The 23,245-nt window shown below is 44.1% G+C and overlaps 1 protein-coding gene across 3 annotated transcripts in view; it reads right to left on the reverse strand.

Moving 5' to 3' along the window:
* LOC106597401 (collagen alpha-1(XIV) chain) overlaps positions 1–23,245 on the reverse strand; it is a 232,517-nt gene that overhangs the window by 186,186 nt on the left and 23,086 nt on the right. For all 3 annotated transcript variants that reach the window (XM_082975949.1, XM_082975951.1, XM_082975950.1), the window contains exons 3-5: positions 6,127–6,282; positions 3,608–3,727; positions 1,649–1,813 (exon numbers count right to left, since the gene is read on the reverse strand). In XM_082975949.1, coding sequence (XP_082832075.1) covers positions 1,649–1,813; positions 3,608–3,727; positions 6,127–6,282 — 441 coding nt within the window. The remainder of the gene's footprint in view (positions 1–1,648; positions 1,814–3,607; positions 3,728–6,126; positions 6,283–23,245) is intronic.

Below are 23,245 nucleotides of genomic sequence, written 5' to 3' on the forward strand. Positions count from 1 at the left end.
GATTTAGATCAAGATTTAGATCAAGATTAAGATCTAGATCAAGATTAAGATCAAGATTTAGATCAAGATTAAGATCTAGATTAAGATTTAGATTAAGATTTAGATCAAGATTTAGATCAAGATTAAGATTTAGATTAAGATTTAGATTAAGATTTAGATCTAGATCAAGTTTAAGATCTAGATTAAGATTTAGATCAAGTTTAAGATCTAGATTAAGATTTAGATCAAGATTTAGATCAAGATCAAGATTTAGATCAAGATTTAGATTTAGATTAAGATCAAGATCAAGATCAAGATCTATCCGTTTCCTTTTGTTTCCCTTAACATAACACAAAGGACAAAAGTGTATCCAAATGTGTCACCATGTCAGCCTTTACCTCTAAAACAACATTCATGGCACACTAACTGTGTCCTACTGACAACATCAAGTCCCACAGCATAAATATACTGTGCCTTCGGAAAGTATTCAGACCCCTTGAAAATGTTACATTACAGCCTTATTCTAAAATGTATTATATAAAAAAAATCCTCACCAATCTACACACAATACCCCATAATGACATCACAATAACCCATAATGACAAAGCGAAAACAGGTTTTTAGATATTTTTGCAAATAAAAAATAATAAAAAAATACCTTATTTATATAAGTATTCAGACCCTTTGCTATGAAACAAGAAATTGAGCTCAGGTGCATCCTGTTTCCATTGATCATCCTTGAGATGTTTCTACAACTTGATTGGAGTCCACCTGTGGTAAATTCAATTGATTGGACATGATTGGTAAAGGCACACGTCTGTCTAAATAAAGGTCCTACAGTTGACAGTGCATGTCAGAGCAAAAACCAAACCATGAGGTCAAAGGAATTGTCCGTATAGCTCCGAGACAGGATTGTGTCAAGGCACAGATCTGGAGAAGGGTACCTAAACATTTCTGCAGCATTGAAGGTCTCCAAGAACACAGTGGCCTCCATCATTCTTAAGTGGAAGAAGTTTGGAACCACCAAGACTCTTCCTAGAGCTGGCCGCCCGGCCAAACTGAGCAATGGGGGGAGAAGGGCCTTGGTCAGGGAGTAACCAAGAACCCTATGGTCAATCAGACAGAGCTCTAGAGTTCCTCTGTGGAGATGGGAGAACCTTCCAGCAGGCTGTCATGTAAAATGCACATGACAAACTGCTTGGCGTTTGCCAAAAGGCACCTAAAGATTGTCAGACCATGAGAAACAAGATTCTTTGGTCTGATGAACTCTTTAGCCTGAATGTCAAGCTAGTCAGCATTGCGGCAAAGATGAATGGAGCAAAGTACAGAGAGATACTTGATGAAAACCTGTGCCAGAGCACTCAGGGCCTCAGACTGGGGCAAAGGTTCACCTTCCAACAGGACAACGACCCTAAGCACACAGCCAAGACAACGCAGGAGTGGCTTCGCGACAAGTCTCTGAATGTCCTTGAGTGGCCCAGCCAGAGCCCGGATTTGAACCCAATCGAACATCTCTGGAGAGACCTGAAAATACTTCAACAAAGTACTGAGGAAAGGGTCTGAATACTTATGTAAATGTCTTATTTCAGTTGTTTATACACTGTAGTTCTCCTAAAGACACCCTCATGTGTTCATACTACAGTAAGGACAACAAGGCCTTGAGTCCTACCAATGGCGAAGAGTTCGATGCCAGCGTCCCTCAGGCTCTGGGCAGGCGGGATCACGTCATCCTGGGACTTCCCATCTGTGATTAGGATACCGACTTTGGGTACGCCGCTCCTGGAGCCTGACTCCGGCTTGAAGCTGTTCTCCAGGATATAGGTCAGGGCCAGGCCTACAGAGATACACAGAAATACACAGATAGACTGAGTGGACAAAACATTTGGAACACCTGCTCTTTCCATAACAGACTGACCAGGTGAATCCAGGTGAAAGCTATGATCCCTTATTGATGTCACTTGTTAAATCCAATTCAATCAGTGTAGATGAAGGGGAGGAGACACGTTAAATAAGGATTTTTAAGCCTTGAGACAATTTTGACATGGATTGTGTGCCATTCAAAGGGTGAATGGGCAAGACAAAATAATTAAGTGCCTTTGAATGGGGAGTGGTAGTAAGTGCCAGGCGCGTCAAGAACTTCAATGCTGCTGGGTTTTTCACACGCAACAGTTTCCTGTGTGTATCAAGAATGGTCCACCACCCAAAGGACATTAAGGGCAACTTGACACAACTGTGGGAAGCATTGTAGTCAACATGCACCAGCATCCCTGTGGAATGCTTTAAACACCTTGTAGAGTCCATGCCCTGATGAACTGAGGCCGTTTTGAGGGCAAAAGGGGGTGCAACTCAATATTAGGAAGGTGTTCCTAATGTTTTGTACACTCAGTGTACCCAGATACACACAGATATGTAAAGAGTTACACAGTTCAGTTACACAGTTACACAGTTATACAGATACACAGATAGACAGTTACACAGATAGACAGATAGATAGCTACACAGATAGACAGCTAGACAGCTACACAGATAGACAGATAGATAGCTACACAGCTACACAGATAGACAGATAGACACATAGACAGCTAGACAGCTAGACAGATAGACAGCTACACAGATAGACAGATACACAGATACACAGCTACACAGATAGACAGATAGACACGTAGACAGCTAGACAGCTACACAGCTAGACAGCTACACAGATAGACAGATACACAGATACACAGCTACACAGATAGACCGATAGACAGATAGACACATAGACAGCTACACAGCTACACAGCTAGACAGCTACACGTATAGACAGATAGACAGCTACACAGATAGACAGATACACAGCTACACAGATAGACCGATAGACAGATAGACACATAGACAGCTACACAGCTACACAGCTAGAAAGCTAGACAGCTACACGTATAGACAGATAGACAGCTACACAGATAGACAGCTAGACTGCTAGACAGATACACAGCTAGACAGATAGACAGCTACACAGCTAGACAGCTACACAGCTACACATATAGACAGATAGACAGCTACACAGATAGACTGCTAGACAGATACACAGCTAGACAGCTACACAGATACACAGCTACGCAGATAGACAGCTACACAGATAGACAGATACACAGCTACACAGATACACAGATACACAGATAGACAGCTAGACAGATACACAGCTAGACAGATACACAGCTACACAGATACACAGCTACACAGTTGGACCGATGGACAGATAGACAGCTACACAGCTAGACAGACAGACAGCAACACAGATAGACATCTGCACTGATGGACAGATGGACAGATAGAGAGCTACACAGATAGACAGACAGCTAGACAGACAGCTAGACAGCTAGACAGACAGATACACAGATAGACACAGTTCACTGATGATGGCTCCACTGGTTGATACTTCTAAAAGTCATATAGCCTTCCCTCACTAACTCTTGTTACCCTTAACAAAACGCTTTATATTCATGCAGAAATCTCTAAACAGATTTCAATAGGTCTGTGTAGATTGTGTATTAAGCATTGCTAAACATCCCCCTCTGGGCTAAATCTATTGTGACCTTTCCATAGCTGTCATTAGGGATGCAGTCAGAGAGCTCCTGGTGTAGTGTACCTGTCAGTGTGTTGCCTCCCTTATAGGGCAGGTTCTTCACAGCATCCAGGACTGCATCTTTAGTGGTGAAGGCATTCAGATGCCACTCTATCCTGGGGTCCCCACTGTACTGGGCCAGACCTGGGAGGGAATACAGTACAATACAATAATAATTATTTCATTTTAGGATAAGGAGTACATAAGGGAATATACTTCACACCTGCATTTGACCAGGCTATTGAACCCTGTGACAGTACAGTAAGGCTATTGAACCCTGTGACAGTACAGTAAGGCTATTGAACCCTATGATAGTACAGTACAGTAAGGCTATTGAACCCTGTGACAGTACAGTACAGTAAGGCTATTGAACCCTGTGATAGTACAGTACAGTAAGGCTATTGAACCCTGTGACAGTACAGTAAGGCTATTGAACCCTGTGACAGTACAGTACAGTAATGCTATTGAACCCTGTGACAGTACAGTAAGGCTATTGAACCCTGTGACAGTACAATACAGTAAGGCTATTGAACCCTGTGACAGTACAGTACAGTAAGGCTATTGAACCCTGTGACAGTACAGTACAGTAAGGCTATTGAACCCTGTGACAGTACAGTAAGGCTATTGAACCCTGTGACAGTACAGTACAGTAAGGCTATTGAACCCTGTGACAGTACAGTAAGGCTATTGAACCCTGTGACAGTACAATACAGTAAGGCTATTGAACCCTGTGACAGTACAATACAGTAAGGCTATTGAACCCTGTGACAGTACAGTACAGTAAAGCTATTGAACCCTGTGACAGTACAGTAAGGCTAATGAACCATGTGACAGTACAGTACAGTAAGGCTATTGAACCCTGTGACAGTACAGTAAGGCTATTGAACCCTGTGACAGTACAGTAAAACTATTGAACCCTGTGACAGTACAGTACAGTAAGGCTATTGAACCCTGTGACAGTACAGTACAGTAAGGCTATTGAACTCTGTGACAGTACAATAGAGTAAGACTATTGAACCCTGTGACAGTACAGTACAGTAAGGCTATTGAACCCTGTGACAGTACAGTAAGGCTAATGAACTCTGTGACAGTACAATACAGTAAGACTATTGAACCCTGTGACAGTACAGTACAGTAAGGCTAATGAACCCTGTGACAGTACAATACAGTAAGACTATTGAACCCTGTGACAGTACAGTACAGTATGGCTATTGAACCCTGTGACAGTACAGTAAGGCTAATGAACTCTGTGACAGTACAGTACAGTAAGGCTATTGAACCCTGTGACAGTACAGTAAGGCTAATGAACTCTGTGACAGTACAGTACAGTAAGGCTATTGAACCCTGTGACAGTACAATACAGTAAGACTATTGAACTCTGTGACAGTACAGTACAGTAAGGCTATTGAACCCTGTGACAATACAGTAGAGTAAGGATATTGAACCCTGTGACAGTACAGTAAGGCTATTGAACCCTGTGACAGTACAGTACAGTAAGACTAATAATAGACAGTGATGCTACTGCTTACCAATCCTGGTCAATAACAGACAGTGATACTACTGCTTACCTATCCTGGTCAATAACAGACAGTTATGCTACTGCTTACTTATCCTGGTCAATAACAGACAGTGATGCTACTGCTTACCTATCCTGGTCAATAATAGACAGTGATCCTACTGCTTACTTATCCTGGTCAATAACAGACAGTGATGCTACTGCTTACCTATCCTGGTCAATAACAGACAGTGATCTTACTGCTTACCTATCCTGCTCAATAACAGACAGTGATGCTACTGCTTACCTATCCTGGTCAATAACAGACAGTGATTCTACTGCTTACCTATCCTGGTCAATAACAGACAGTGATGCTACTGCTTACCTATCCTGGTCAATAACAGACAGTGATCCTACTGCTTACCTATCCTGGTCAATAATAGACAGTGATCCTACTCCTTACCTATCCTGGTCAATAACAGACAGTGATGCTACTGCTTACCTATCCTGGTCAATAACAGACAGTGATGCTACTGCTTACCTATCCTGGTCAATAACAGACAGTGATCCTACTGCTTACCTATCCTGGTCAATAATAGACAGTGATCCTACTGCTTACTTATCCTGGTCAATAACAGACAGTGATGCTACTGCTTACCTATCCTGGTCAATAACAGACAGTGATGCTACTGCTTACCTATCCTGGTCAATAACAGACAGTGATCCTACTGCTTACCTATCCTGGTCAATAATAGACAGTGATCCTACTGCTTACTTATCCTGGTAAATAACAGACAGTGATGCTACTGCTTACCTATCCTGGTCAATAACAGACAGTGATGCTACTGCTTACCTATCCTGGTCAATAACAGACAGTGATCCTACTGCTTACCTATCCTGGTCAATAACAGACAGTGATGCTACTGCTTACCTATCCTGGTCAATAATAGACAGTGATCCTACTGCTTACCTATCCTGGTCAATAACAGACAGTGATGCTACTGCTTACCTATCCTGGTCAATAACAGACAGTGATGCTACTGCTTACCTATCCTGGTCTGGTCGATCCCGACGCTGAAAGCGTTGACCAGGTTCTCCAGGAACATGCGGACCAAGCGGAAGTTGAGCCTGCCGATGCTCCAGGATCCATCCACCAGGATCACTATGTCAGCTATGGCCTGAGTCGTACAGACAAAAGGATCTGCTGGAAAGAGGGTAATACAGGAGAACATGGATCACTATGTCAGCTATGGCCTGAGTCGTACAGACAAACAGCTCCACTGCAGGACAACCAGACAGCGGGAGAAAATGACATCAGAAAACAATATGCCAAGAATGGAGATAAGTAGAGGAAACATTCGGTCAGAGTCCATGAATGACACCGTGAATATCGGGAGACTTTTGGTGTGCAGATTTGGTCCAAGACAACAACATTAATGCAAAATGTACTTCAAAATATGGGAAAGAAAGAAACCTTTCCAGATGGTATTTTTCAAGGTAAGTTTTTATTGAACATTCACACTATAGAACAGAGAGACAGAAATGACATCACACAGCAGACGCATAATGTAAAGGACAGAGACATTAAGCAGTCTGTTAGTAACACTAATGCTGTTGCTGTATCATCCCAGATAAGTGGTGTTTCTTAACATCACTTGTTTTTGAGAACGAAGAAGCAGAAAAAGGCTGTAGAAGAGATTCTACCACGGTGGGACGCTGTCCAGACCAGGCAGACTTCAGCTTAGAGTGCGTGGGAAAACGACCTCTCTAGACGCCAGCTCTGGGAGAGATAAGAGTTTTAGTTGTTAAACACACACACATACACACACATGCACGCACACACACACACACGCATGCACACACACGCACGCACGCACGCACGCACGCACACACACACACGCACACACACACACACACACACACACACACACACACACACACACACACACACACACACACACACACACACACTCCAACACACTGGGTTAATGGAAGGATTCCGCAGCAGTCAATAAATCAGGTTTAGGGAGGACTACAACTGCAGTGTAGAGGACTACCCCATCCCCTCTCTCAAGACATTCCTCTATTTAACATACGCCATTGTATTGTAATGTATTGTAATGTATTGTATTGTAGTGTAATGTATTGCATTGCCATATATTGCATTGCATTGTATGGTAATATATTGTATTGCATTGTATTGTATGGCAATGTATTGTATTATAATGTAATGCATTGTATTGTAATGTATTATGTTGCATTGTATTGTATGGTAATGTATTGTATGTTCATGTATTGTATTGTAATGTATTGCATTCTATTGTATTGTAATGTATTGTATTGTATTGCATTGTATTGTATTGTAATGTATTGTATTGTAAAATATTGTATTGTAATGTATTGTAATGTATTGTGTTGTATTGTATTGCATTGTATTGTATTGCATTGTATTGTATTGTATCGTAATGCAATGTATTGTAATGCACTGTATTGCATTGTAATGTATTGTATTGTATTGTATTGTATTGTATTGTATTGTAATGTATTGTATTGTAATGTATTGTATTGTACTGTATGGTAATTGTATTGTAATGTATTGTATTGTAATGTATTGTATTGTATGGTAATGTATTGTACTGTATGGTAATGTATTGTATCGTAATGCAATGTATTGTAATGCACTGTATTGCATGGTAATACATTTTACATTTTAGTCATTTAGCAGACGCTCTTATCCAGAGCGACTTACAGTAGTGAATGCATACATTTCATATAATTATTTTCCTGTGCTGGCCCCCCGTGGGAATCGAACCCACAACCCCTGGCGTTGCAAACACCATGCTCTACCAACTGAGCTACAGGGAAGGCTGTAATGTATTGTATTGTAATGTATTGTAATGTATTGTATTGTATGGTAATGTAATGTATGGTAATTGTATTGTAATGTACTGTATGGTAATTGTGTTGTAATGTATTGTATTGTATGGTAATGTAATGTATGGTAATTGTATTGTATTGTATTGTATTGTATGGTATGGTAATGTACTGTATGGTAATTGTATTGTAATGTATTGTATTGTATGGTAATGTAATGTATGGTAATTGTATTGTAATGTATTGTATTGGGGCAGTGCAGACAGTCGTGCTGTATTACCTTCCAGCAGTGAAGTGATAGAAGTGATGGATGTTCTGTGAAGTTCAAACACCTTCCAGACATCAAACAATCAACTCTGGAGGAATTATAAAACAACTACATTCAAATAATGGAGTTTTGTCATTTGTAATAGTAATGAATTATCTAAAGATTCATTTATTGATGTTCGTCCTCTGAGGATTACCTTGCTGGCTCAGGTTTGTTTAAATTTGCCTTTGATTCTCTGAACAATCATTTTAAAGGAGAGGAGAGGAGAGGAGAGGAGAGGAGAGGAGAGGAGAGGAGAGGAGAGGAGAGGAGAGAGTTGTTATGGGAGCTTTTCTTTTATTTACTTCAGCAGAACAAACACCACCACCCACTGTGTTGAGAGTTGTCTGTAGTCTCTGCCTGCCTCCCTCCATTCATCCCTCCCTCCACCTCTTCCTACAGTCACCACATCAAAGGAACCCCCCAGGTTAAAGTGAAACCCTCTAGAGGACATTGAGTAGTGAGTAAAGACCTGCAGGGGACAAACTAAACTAAAACCGTGGTTGTCATGAGTCCCCATCACCATGACACAGCAGAATCCCAATGTCAAAGCTGAGGCATGTGAGACTCCTACATGTCCTAATTTCAGGGATCCTGAAGAAAAGCCACTTAAGTTAAGTCAGAAGTTTACCCTTGGTTTTCTGCCCCGGCTGGCTGGCTCTCAATTGAAAGCCTCAGTGTGTGGACCCTGTTTGAGCTGCACATGAAAGAGCAAAGCAGCTGATGGCTTCAGTGTATCACTGCTCCCAGTAGCACGGCCCCAGCCTACACATCACAGACAGACAGACAGACAGACAGACAGACAGACAGACAGACAGACAGACAGACAGACAGACAGACAGACAGACAGACAGACAGACAGACAGACAGACAGACAGACAGACAGACAGACAGACAGACAGACAGACAGTGGCTGACCTAATGGCAAGAGGAGAGCTGACTAACTACAGGCCCCCGTTAGGTCCCGTATTACACTAATAATAACAGCCTGTAAAGTAATTATCAACCCATTACAGAACATTCAGAAAAAGGTTATTTGATGTCAAGTTTTACCAAAACCAAATGTGGCCTAGTCATTAGAGTGGTGGGGCTCAGGCACATAAGCTCCACCATAAAAACAAAATATTAATATAAAGAAAACGGATGTAATATTTTTGCTGCCACATTGGAGTGGAATCTGAGATCATGCTACAGGCGTGTGGGCTTCTTGTGTCCACGCTGGAATATTAATATGTAGAGTTGTGAGAGATTGACCCACAGGAATCCATATTATAGTTTCACTGAGCTATGTCATAACGCAACTCAATAAAACAATAACACAACTCTCCACACCACCGCAACAAGACAATAACACAACTCTCCACACCACCACAACAAGACAATAACAACTCTCCACACAATAAAACAATAACACAACTCTCCTCACCACCACAACAAGACAATAACAACTCTCCACACCACCACAACAAGACAATAACAACTCTCCACACAATAAAACAATAACACAACTCTCCTCACCACCACAACAAGACAATAACACAACTCTCCTCACCACCACAACAAGACAATAACACAACTCTCCACACCACCACAACAAGACAATAACACAACTCTCCACACAATAAACAATAACACAACTCTCCTCACCACCACAACAAGACAATAACACAACTCTCCACACCACAACAAGACAATAACACAACTCTCCTCACCACCACAACAAAACAATAACACAACTCTCCTCACCACCACAACAAGACAATAACACAACTCTCCACACAATAAAACAATAACACAACTCTCCTCACCACCACAACAAGACAATAACACAACTCTCCTCACCACCACAACAAGACAATAACACAACTCTCCTCACCACCACAACAAGACAATAACAACTATCCACACAACAAAACAATAACACAACTCTCCTCACCACCACAACAAGACAATAACACAACTCTCCACACCACCACAACAAGACAAAAACAACTCTCCACACAACAAGACAATAACACAACTCTCCTCACCACCACAACAAGACAATAACAACTCTCCACACAACAAAACAATAACACAACTCTCCTCACCACCACAACAAGACAATAACACAACTCTCCACACCACCACAACAAGACAAAAACAACTCTCCACACAACAAGACAATAACACAATTCTCCTCACCACCACAACAAGACAATAACACAACTCTCCACACCACCACAACAAGACAATAACACAACTCTCCACACAACAAGACAATAACACAACTCTCCACACCACCACAACAAGACAATAACACAACTCTCCACACCACCACAACAAGACAATAACACAACTCTCCACACCACCACGACAAGACAATAACACAACTCTCCACACCACCACAAACAGGTCCAGACAAATATAATTTTTACCTAAAATAATGACTGGAGATGATGACTTAAGTTACTGTCTATTCCATTTGATTTGGCAATGTAAACACATGTTTCCCATGCCAATAAAGCCCTTTGAATTAAATTGAGAGAGAGAGAGAGAGAGAGAGAGAGAGAGAGAAAGAGAGGAGACAGAGAAAGAGAGACAGACAGAAAGACAGAGAGAGAGAGACAGAGAGAGACAGAGAGAGAGAGACATAGAGAGAAACAGAGACAGAGAGAGAGAGAGAGAGAGAGAAAGAGAGACAGAGACAGAGACAGAGAGCGATAGAGACAGAGATAGAGAGAGACAGAGAGAGATAGAAACAGAGAGAGACAGAGAGAGAGAGACAGAGAGAGAGAGAGACAGAGACAGAGAGAGACAGAGAGAGAGAGAGACAGAGATAGAGAGAGACAGAGACAGAGAGAGAGATAGAGATTATCATTAACAGCAGACTCATACATTTCCTCAGTGAAAATAATGTACAGAGCAAATGTCAAATAGGCTTTTTACAAAATTATGGTACGACAGACCACGTAATCACCCTGCACACCCTATATATTCCAGGCCGCCGTAGGCAGACCTGGCTCTCAAGAGAAGACAGGCTATGTGCACACTGCCCACAAAATGAGGTGGAAACTGAGCTGCACTTCCTAACCTCCTGCCAAATGTATGACCATATTAGAAACACATATTTCCCTCAGATTACACAGCAACACCTATATATTCTGCACAGATTCTGTCAGACCTGGGCCCTGACAGTAAATCTCAGTAAGACCAAAATAATGGTGTTCCAAAAAAGTTCCAGACGCCAGGACCACAAATACGCATTCCATCTAGACCGTTGCCCTAGAGCACACAAAAAAACGAAACATACCTCGGCCTAAACATCAGCACCACAGGTAACTTCCACAAAGCTGTGAACGATCTGAGAGACAAGGCAAGAAGGGCCTTCTATGCCATCAAAAGGAACATAAAATTCAACATACCAATTAGGATCTGGCTAAAAATACTTGAATCAGTTATAGAACCCATTGCCCTTTATGGTTGTGAGGTCTGGGGTCCGCTCACCAACCAAGAATTCACAAAATGGGACAAATGCCAAATTGAGACTCTGCATGCAGAATTCTGCAAAAATATCCTCTGAGTACAACGTAAAACACTAAATAATGCAGGCAGAGCAGAATTAGGCCGATACCCGCTAATTATCAAAATCCAGAAAAGAGATGTTAAATTCCACAACCACCTAAAAGGAAGCGATTCCCAAACCTTCCCTAACAAAGCCCTCACCTACAGAGAGATGAACCTGGAGAAGAGTCCCCTAAGCAAGCTGGTCCTGGGGCTCAGCAACACAATTAAACCCAACCAAATCATAAGAAAATAAAAAGATTTGACTATGTACAGACTCAGTGAGCATAGCCTTGCTATTGAGAAAGGCCGCCGTAGGCAGACCTGGCTCTCAAGAGAAGACAGGCTATGTGCACACTGCCCACAAAATGAGGTGGAAACTGAGCTGCACTTCCTAACCTCCTGCCAAATGTATGACCATATTAGAGACACATATTTCCCTCAGATCACACAGATCCACAAAGAATTCTAAAAAACAAAACCGATTTTGATAAACTCCCATACCACAGCGTGCCATCACAGCAGCAAGATTTGTGACCTGTTGCCACAAGAAAAGGGCAACCAGTGAAGAACAAACATCATTGTAAATACAACCCATATTTACACTTATTTAACACTGTAAATATACACATAATATGACATTTGTAATGTCTTTATTCTTTTGAAACTTCAGTGAGTGTAATGTTTATTGTTCATTTTATAGTTTATTTCACTTTTGATTATCTACTTCACTTGCTTTTGCAATGTTATCATATGTTTCCCATGCCGATAAAGCCCCTTGAATTGAATTGAAATTGAGAGAGAGAGAGAGAGAGAGAGAGAGAGAGAGAGAAAGAGAGAGAGAGAGAGACAGAGAGAGAGAGAGACAGAGAGAGAGAGAGAGAGAGACAGAGAGAGAGAGAGAGATAGAGACAGAGAGAGAGAGCGAGAGAGAGAGAGACAGAGAGAGAGAGAGAGAGACAGAGAGAGAGAGAGAGAGAGAGATAGAGACAGAGAGAGAGCGAGAGAGAGAGAGACAGAGAGAGACAGAGAGAGAGACAGAGAGAGAGAACGAGAGAGAGAGCGAGACAGAGAGAGAGAGAGAGAGAGAGAGAGAGACAGAGAGACAGAGAGACAGAGAGAGAGAGAGAGACAGAGAGAGAGAGAGAGAGACAGAGAGACAGACAGAGAGACAGAGAGACAGAGAGACAGAGAGAGAGAGAGAGAGACAGAGATCTGTCCATCCTCTTTAGATCATTTTATAACAGCTACTTTCTCCTTCATACCAGACCTACAGATGTTTTTCTGACCTGGCTGAATAAATACCACAGATACTGTGTTTGTGTGTGTATGTGTGTGTTTACCTGTGTGTTTGTGTGTGTGTGTGTGTGTGTCTGTGTGTCTGTGCTTGCGTGCGTGTGTGTTTGTGTATATATGTCTGTGTGTGCGTGTCTGTGTGTGTGTGTGTGCGTGTATGTCTGTGTGTGTGTGTGTGTGTGTGTGTGTGTGTGTGTGTGTGTGTGTGTGTGTGTGTGTGCGTGCGTGCGTGCGTGCGTGCGTGCGTGCGTGCGTGCGTGTGTGTGTGTGTGTGAGATACTATGTCAGTGACATCAGCTCAGCAACAGGTCCCACTGCTAAATCAATGCAGTGTCTGAAGAAAGGCCGTCTTTGTTAGGCAGAGAACGCATACTTAATCCAAACAAAATGTCCAGGCAGACAATATGACATAGTCCACACACTTGACTTTCAGACCATGTCAGACGGTCAAGGAAAAATAACATATTTCTGTCCTTTAATGGTTTGACTCACTCTCTCTCTCTCTCTCTCTCTCTATCGCTCTCTCAAATCAATTCAAAGGGCTTTATTGGCATGGCAAACATAAGTTTACATTGCCAAAGCAAGTGAAATAGATAATAAACAAAAGTGAAATAAACAATAAAAAATCTCTCTCTCCTTTCTCTCTCTCTCCTCTCTCTCTCTTCTCTCTCTCGCCTTTTCTCTCCCTCTCTTCCTCTCTCCTTTCCTCTCACTCTCTTCCTCTCTCCTTTCCTCTCACTCTCTTCCTCTCCCTCCTCCTCTCCCCCCGCTCCCTCTCTCTCTCTCTCTCTCTCTCTCTCTCTCTCTCTCTCTCTCTCTCTCTCTCTCTCTCTCTCTCTCTCTCTCTCTCTCTCTCTCTGGTGGAAGACTATTGAATTGAATTCTGTGGTATGGTGGTTGAGACAAACAGAAAATCTATAACTGTGTGAAAGTGATAATGAACGTGTCTGTGTTGGCGGCAGCTCTCACATGGAACACAAAGCCCTCTCACATCCTGATCCTGGCAGAGATTACACACAGACACAGATACCAGTCTAGTCACTTCAGACTTTGTAATTTTTCGCTTGGTGACAAATGCCTGTGAGCCCAGTCCATCAGTGTGAGGGGGCCTGAAGCCGCCCACGACCAGATTCCTGCTCTTTAGAGTCTTTAGAGTCAGTTTAATTGAAAACAGACTGATTACTCTCTCTGTCTGTCTGTCTCTCTCTCTCTCTTTCTTACCCTCTCCCTCCATATCCATTTATCTCTCTTTTCCTTTCTCTCTCTCTCTCTCTCTCTCTCATGCTTTTCCCAGGGTCAAAAAGACACTGACTGACGAGACTCCTCTCTTCTCCTCTCAGTTGAAAGTAGGTCTCAGTCTCTGCCCTCCTGGAAAACCCATCAACTGGTCTATCTTATAGCTCTACCCTGGCAATGCAATCCACCTTTTCTTCTTTCACTACAGATGTAGGATCTTCATTTGAGCCAGTTTGCTACAGCAGGACCAGAATCCAGGAAAATTCTCAGCAACGAAAGAGTGATCAAATTAAGATCCTACTGTACATTTGTAGACGCTAAATGATTGTTAAACCCGGAGAATTCATCGATAGCACGTTTTCTCTGCGAGAGGAGGGACCCACTACCCGTTAATGTGTTTTAGGGCATTCCACTGTGAGGATACATCCCAAATGGCACCCTGTTCCCTATATAAAGCACTACTTTTGACCTGATCCCTATGGGTCCTGCATATCCCTATGGGCTCTGTTCAAAAGTAGTGCACTATAAAGAGAATAGGGTGCCATTTGAGATGCAGTTTTTTTTTCTTTCCCTACCAGTTCATTTTATCAACAACATTTTCTCCCAGACACACTAGAATGATTTATGGGTGACCTCCATTTCACTGTGGATCAGATTGACTATATAGTAATTTGTAACTGGGAGTCAGATGAATGACTCCCATCCAGAGGTCTGGGGTTGAGTTGGTTGGGAGTCAGATGAATGCCCTGGGACGGTTCTGCCGTCTCACCCACCATTTCCAGCTTGTCGTTCATTATGAACAAAAATACAGTTGGCATTTGTTATTTTTTCACTCCAGCGAGCACACAGACCCAGACCCAGACCCAGACACATACCCAGACACAGACCCAGACCCAGACCCAGACCCAGACCAGACCCAGACCCAGACACAGACCTAGACACAGACACAGACACAGACCCAGACCCAGACCCACACCAGACACAGACACAGACACAGACCCAGACCTAGACACAGACACAGACACAGACCAGACCCAGAACCAGACACAGACACAGACGACACAGACACAGACCCAGAACCAGACACAGACCCAGACCCAGACCCAGAACCAGACACAAACCCAGAACCAGACACAGACACAGACGACACAGACACAGACCCAGACACAGACACAGACACAGACCCAGACACAGACCCAGAACCAGACACAGACCCAGACCCAGACCCAGAACCAGACACAGACACAGACCCAGACCCAGACCAGACACAGACAAGTAAGCAGAAAGGCGGAGGAAGAGATTTAGACATATACAGTTGAAGTGGGAAGTTTACATACACCTTAGCCAAATACATTTAAACTAGTTTTTCACAATTCCTGACATTTAATCCTAGTAACAATTCGCTGTCTTAGGTCAGCTAGGATCACCACTTTATTTTAAGAATGTGAAATGTCAGAATAATAGTTGAGAGAATAATTTATTTCAGCTTTTATTTCTTTCATCACATTCCCAGTGGGTCAGAAGTTTACATACACTCAATTAGTATTTGGTAGCATTGCCTTCAAATTGTTTAACTTGGGTCAAATGTTTTGGGTAGCCTTCCACAAGCTTCCCACAATAAGTTGGGTGAATGTTGGCCCATTCCTCCTGACAGAGCTGGTGTAACTGAGGCAGGTTTGTAGGCCTCCTTGCTCACACAAGCTTTTTCAGTTCTGCCCACACATTTTCTATAGGATTGAGGTCAGGGCTTTGTGATGGCCACTCCAATACCTTGACTTTGTTGTCCTTAAGCCATTTTGCCACAACTTTGGAAGTATGCTTGGGGTCATTGTCCATTTGGAAGACCCATTTGCGACCAAGCTTTAACTTCCTGACTGATGTCTTGAGATGTTGCTTCAATATATCCACATCATTTTCCTGCCTCATGATGCTATCTATTTTGTGAAGTACACCAGTCCCTCCTGCAGCAAAGCACCCCCACAACATGATGCTGCCACCCCCGTGCTTCACGGTTGGGATGGTGTTCTTCGGCTTGCAAGCCTCCCCCTTTCCTCCAAACATAACAATGGTCATTATGGCCAAACAGTTCTATTTTTGTTTCATCAGATCAGAGGACATTTCTCCAAAAAGTATGATCTTTGTCCCCATGTGCAGGTGCAAACTGTAGTCTGGCTTTTTTAAGGCAGTTTTGGAGCAGTGGCTTCTTCCTTGCTGAGCGACCTTTCAGGTTATGTCGATATAGGACTCGTTTTACAGTGGATATAGATACTTTTGTACCTGTTTCCTCCAGCATCTTCACAAGGTCCTTTGCTGTTGTTCTGGGATTGATTTGCACTTTTCACACCAACGTACGTTCATCTCTAGGAGACAGAACGCGTCTCCTTCTTGAGCGGTATGACGGCTGTGTGGTCCCATGGTGTCTATACTTGCGTACTATTGTTTGTACAGATGAACGTGGTACCTTCAGGCATTTGGAAATTGCTCCCAAGGATGAACCAGACTTGTGGAGGTCTACAATTCTTTTTCTGAGGTCTTGGCTGATTTCTTTTGATTTTCCCATAGACACCCTGGATAGACCCCCCCCACCCCCACCCCACCCCCACCCCCACACACACACACACACACACACACACACACACACACACACACACACACACACACACACACACACCCTTCAAATGCATCGTTTGCACTTCTACAGTTACAGAGCTGAATCTCCTCATTCTATGGCTCCAGTGTAATCCCAAACAGAGCTAGTTAACACCCCACAGTAAGGTGTGGTAAAGGATTGCAGGTTGAGGGGGAAACTCAGTTCTCAGTCAATGCATGTCCTACTTAAATATTTACAGAGTGAAGTAGCAGGAACCTGATATATGTTAGAAATATGATCAAAAAAACTGATTGCCCAGATGCCGAAACACTAAACCCTGTTCAACCGAAAATGTATTTTGCCACTTTTGAAGTGTATTTACATTAGATTAAAAAAAAAACGTTCTATTCATCATACAAACCTTCCAGATAGCTAAAGCAGGGGAAAACAAAACACAAAACTGAACAGGAGAGAACGTGTTAAATATCAGAAGAGATAGGGAGCCACCTTTAACTGTCATTTCCTGTAATCAGTAATAACTGAAGCAGAGTTTCTGCTCTGTATTTATTCAATGGTTTGGTTTAGAACACTTGAGACAGGGAGGCTTAACAGAAGGAGAGAAAATGAAGAGGGGGAAGGAGAAGGACGGGGGGAATCTCAATCTAAACCATGATTCTAATTGACCTCTGTGTTAATGAGTCCTTGTACACAGAATGGCAAGATAACGACCATCACTAAAAATCTGCCCAAAATCAAGCCTGCACCCTCACCTTCACCCGGCCTCCATGGGATGCATCCCAAATGGTACCCTGTTCTGTATAGTGCATTACTTTTGACCAGCCCTAATGGGCCCTGGTCAAAATGAGTGCAGTGTGCAGGGGACTAGGGTTCTATTTGGGATGCAACCCATTCCTCATCATGGACAGATGAAGGTAATTTATGAGGATCCCAATTAGCTGTTACGATAGCAGCAACTAGTCTTCCTGGGGTCCACACAGAACATGAAACATGATATAATACAGAACATTAACAGACAAGAACAGCTCAAAGACAGAACTACATACATTTCAAATGTCACAGCCTATTTATCAGTAGATACACACAGCATATCTAGGGCAGGGTTCTCCAACCTGATGAAACACAACATATCTAGGTCAGGGTTCTCCAACCTGATGAAACACAGCATATCTAAGTCAGGGTTCTCCAACCTGATGAAACACAGCATATCTAGGTCAGGGTTCTCCAACCTGATGAAACACAACATATCTAGGTCAGGGTTCTCCAACCTGATGAAACACAACATATCTAGGTCAGGGTTCTCCAACCTGATGAAACACAACATATCTAGGTCAGGGTTCTCCAACCTGATGAAACACAGCATATCTAGGGCAGGGTTCTCCAACCTGATGAAACACAACATATCTAGGTCAGGGTTCTCCAACCTGATGAAACACAGCATATCTAAGTCAGGGTTCTCCAACCTGATGAAACACAGCATATCTAGGTCAGGGTTCTCCAACCTGATGAAACACAACATATCTAGGTCAGGGTTCTCCAACCTGATGAAACACAGCATATCTAGGTCAGGGTTCTCCAACCTGATGAAACACAACATATCTAGGTCAGGGTTCTCCAACCTGATGAAACACAACATATCTAGGTCAGGGTTCTCCAACCTGATGAAACACAACATATCTAGGTCAGGCTTCTCCAACCTGATGAAACACAGCATATCTAGGTCAGGGTTCTCCAACCTGATGAAACACAACATATCTAGGTCAGGGTTCTCCAACCTGATGAAACACAACATATCTAGGTCAGGGTTCTCCAACCTGATGAAACACAGCATATCTAGGTCAGGGTTCTCCAACCTGATGAAACACAACATATCTAGGTCAGGGTTCTCCAACCTGATGAAACACAGCATATCTAGGTCAGGGTTCTCCAACCTGATGAAACACAGCATATCTAGGTCAGGGTTCTCCAACCTGATGAAACACAACATATCTAGGTCAGGGTTCTCCAACCTGATGAAACACAACATATCTAGGTCAGGGTTCTCCAACCTGATGAAACACAACATATCTAGGTCAGGGTTCTCCAACCTGATGAAACACAACATATCTAGGTCAGGGTTCTCCAACCTGATGAAACACAGCATATCTAGGTCAGGGTTCTCCAACCTGATGAAACACAACATATCTAGGTCAGGGTTCTCCAACCTGATGAAACACAACATATCTAGGTCAGGGTTCTCCAACCTGATGAAACACAACATATCTAGGTCAGGGTTCTCCAACCTGATGAAACACAACATATCTAGGTCAGGGTTCTCCAACCTGATGAAACACAGCATATCTAGGTCAGGGTTCTCCAACCTGATGAAACACAGCATATCTAGGTCAGGGTTCTCCAACCTGATGAAACACAGCATATCTAGGTCAGGGTTCTCCAACCTGATGAAACACAGCATATCTAGGGCAGGGTTCTCCAACCTGATGAAACACAGCATATCTAGGTCAGGGTTCTCCAACCTTTTCTACCATGAGAACTACTGTTAAATGATGAAACGTGGCGTGTTACTGATACATTTTTCCTTAGCTTTAAAATAAGCTTTCTCTTTGTGTTTTCTCCAGAATTCTGTTTTCTAGGTTTTATTTGCTCCTGGTTTTGGATTTCTTTCAGTTTTTCACCCTCATAGTTACATGTATTCATAGTGTCACGGCCCCTCCTCTGCAGTGCAGGGGCGGTTCCTCCTGCAGGCAGAGGAGGGTCGTTAGTGATTGGAGCCACCTGGTATTTAAACTGCTTCACTAACCACTCTTCTCTCTCTCTCTCTCTCTCTCTCTCTCTCTCTCTCTCTCTCTCTCTCTCTCTCTCTCTCTCTCTCTCTCTCTCTCTCTCTCTCTCTCTCTCTCTCTCTCTCTCTCTCTCTCTCTCTCTCTCTCTCTCTCTCTGCTCCTCCAGGTATGATCCTGTTTTGTTTGTAGTTTCCACTCAGTCATGTTCACATACACAGATTCATGCATCCCTGCACTTTACATACACCCTACATTATGACATTTCCACACCTCATTTCTTTTTCTTTGTTTAAAGTTAATCGTTTTTGGTTTATAATGAATAACCTTTTTGATTGGCCTATACCTGTTGTTGATGTCCCCTCATTTTGGCCACAGGCTATGAGCCGGCCTGTGACAATAGAGAAACAATGAAATGGATTGTTCTGATTCCACGTCAGTGTTCTGATTCCACGTCAATGTTCTGATTCCACGACAATGTTCTGATTCCACGACAATGTTCTGAGTCCACGTCAATGTTCTGATTCCACGACAATGTTCTGATTCCACGACAATGTTCTGATTCCACGTCAATGTTCTGATTCCACGACAATGTTCTGATTCCACGTCAGTGTTCTGATTCCACGTCAGTGTTCTGATTCCACGTCAATGTTCTGATTCCACGTCAATGTTCTGATTCCACGTCAATGTTCTGATTCCACGTCAATGTTCTGATTCCACGTCAATGTTCTGAGTCCACGTCAATGTTCTGATTCCACGTCAATGTTCTGAGTCCACGTCAATGTTCTGAGTCCACGTTAATGCTTAAATCACATTTTTTGTCTAATACCCCTTTAAATTGCGCATTTTGCGAGAGAGGAATGTGCTGGTCTAGCGATGTTTTGGCTTCTACATAAGTCATGAAAGTTTATTTGTCATACGCTCCGAATACAACAAGTGGCTCCTCTCCCTGTTCGGGCCGCGCTCGGCGTCGCCGGTCTACTAGCTGCCACCGATCCCTTTTCGTTTGGTTTTGTCTGTCTTGTGTTTCACCTGTGTAGAGTTTAGGTTCATTAGTGGGGTATTTAATCTCGCCCTACCAGTGTGGTTTCGTGCGGGATTGTTTGTGTACCTGTCGTTGGTTTGGGTTGCATTTTATTTTGTTAGTTTAGACATTGTATTTTTCTGGACTGTGTTCCGGATCATTTAGTGGGCTGCTGTATTTGGTCCTGTGCCTGTGCTAATAATGGACTCTTGAATAAACGCCATCTCTACATTATTTACTCTCCTGCGCCTGACTTCACACCCCCTTCTCCTAGGGAGCTTTGACAGAATCCCGCACCGAAAACATGGAGTCAGCAGGAGCGGACGCGCCCTCCCCGTCCATGGAGGAGCGTGTCCTCCAGCATACAGCCGTTCTCCACCGTCTGGGGACGGCTATGGATCAAGTGTTGGCGAGAATGGAGAGATGGGAGAGGAGCGGTCTCCCTACCCCGTCTTCAGCCACTCTCCAGCCTGCACCACCACCCTCTCCGACGACGCCCAGCCCCAGCGGGATTCGGCTCGCGCTCCCGAGGGAGTACGATGGGATGGCTGCCGGGTGTAAGGGGTTCCTGCTCCAGTTGGAGCTTTACCTGGCGACCGTTCACCCGACTCCCTCGGGAGAGGAGAGCGTTAACGTTCTCATCTCCTGCCTTTCGGGTAAAGCCCTGGAGTGGGCCAACGCGGTCTGGGAGGGTCTGGGTAATGGCGAGGGACCATTACCCAGAGTTCACCCGCCGCTTCCGGGCTGTGTTCGACCATCCACCAGAGGGCAGAGCGGCGGGGTGAACGTCTGTTTCATCTGAAGCAGGAGACGAGGAGCGCACAGGACTTCGCGCTGGAGTTCCGGACCCTGCCGTGGGGTGGAATTACAGGGACCTGATGGACCATTATAGGTGCAGCCTACGAGAGGACGTCCGCAGGGAGCTAGCTTGTCGAGACACTACCCTCACTCTAGACCAACTGATAGACATGTCCATCAGATTGGACAACTTGCTGGCTGCTTGTGGGCGTCCTGATCGGGTCCTGTTCATTCCACCTCCTAGCACTCCTGCTCCGACACCCATGGAGTTCGGGGGTGCTGCAGCTAGGTCGACTGGAGGAGAAGCCTCCTCCTGCACCAGTTGTGGTCGGAGAGGGCACACTGCTGACCGGTGCTGGAGGAGCTCGTCTGGGTGTTGAGAGGGCAGGCAGAGCACTACTCGGACACCTCAGGTGAGTCCGCACCAGGCTCACCCAGAGCTCCCTGTTGGCCATATGTATGTGTTGGTTTCTTTTCCTGAGTTTTCCCCTCATTCCCAGCATAAGGCGCTAGTAGATTCAGGCGCAGCAGGGAGTTTTATGGACCGTGGGTTTGCAAGTAAGTTAGGGATCCCCTTGGTTCAGTTGGACCAACCCTTCCCCGTGCACGCCCTAGATAGTGGACCACTCAGGTCAGGGCTGGTCAGGGAGGCCACGGTTCCACTGGACATGGTAACGCGGGGGGGTCATGAGGAGCGGATTAGTTTATTCCTCATTGATTCTCCTGCGTTCCCAGTGGTGCTGGGGATTCCCTGGTTGGCTTATCACAATCCCAAAATTTTGTGGAGACAGGGGGCTCTTAAGGGGTGGTCAGAGGAATACTCAGGTAGGTAGGTGTGTGGGAGTTTCCATCGGTGCGATGATGGTGGAGAGTCCGGACCAAGTCTTCGCCGTGCGCATTCCCCCCGAATATGCTGATTTGGCTATCGCTTTCTGTAAAAAGAGGGTGACCCAATTACCACCTCATCGACGAGGGGATTGTGCGATAAACCTCCAGGTTAACGCTGCACTTCCAAGGAGTCATGTGTATCCCCATTCACAGGAGGAGACGGTGGCTATGGAGACATATGTCACCAAATCTCTGAGACAGGGATACATTCGGCCATCCACGTCACCTGCCTCCTCGAGTTTCTTTTTTGTGAAGAAGGAGGGAGGTCTGCGTCCGTGCATTGACTATAGAGGTCTAAATTCCATCACAGTGGGGTTCAGTTACCCGCTACCTCTCATCGCCACGGCGGTGGAGTCATTTCACGGAGCACGCTTTTTCACAAAACTGGATCTCAGGAGCTCGTATAACTTGGTGCGTATCCGAGAGGGAGATGAGTGGAAAACCGCGTTTAGTACCACATCTGGCCATTATGAGTACCTCGTCATGCCATATGGGTTGAAGAATGCTCCAGCCGTTTTCCAATCCTTTGTAGACAAGATTCTCAGGGACCTGCACGGGCAGGGTGTGGTGGTGTACATCGATGACATTCTGATCTATTCCGCTACACACGCCGCGCATGTGTCTCTGGTGCGCAGGCTATACGTCAAGGCCGAGAAATGTGTGTTTTCCAAACAAGCGGTCTGTTTCCTGGGGTATCGCATTTCCACATCTGGGGTGGTGATGGAGTGTGACTGCATTGCGGTCGTACGTAATTGACCGACTCCGACCACGGTAAAGGAGGTGCAGCGGTTTTTAGGGTTTGCCAATTACTAC

Source organism: Salmo salar, chromosome 05, assembly GCF_965601325.2.
Source record: "Salmo salar chromosome 05, fSalSal1, whole genome shotgun sequence".
In the NCBI taxonomy this organism is placed as follows: domain Eukaryota; kingdom Metazoa; phylum Chordata; class Actinopteri; order Salmoniformes; family Salmonidae; genus Salmo; species Salmo salar.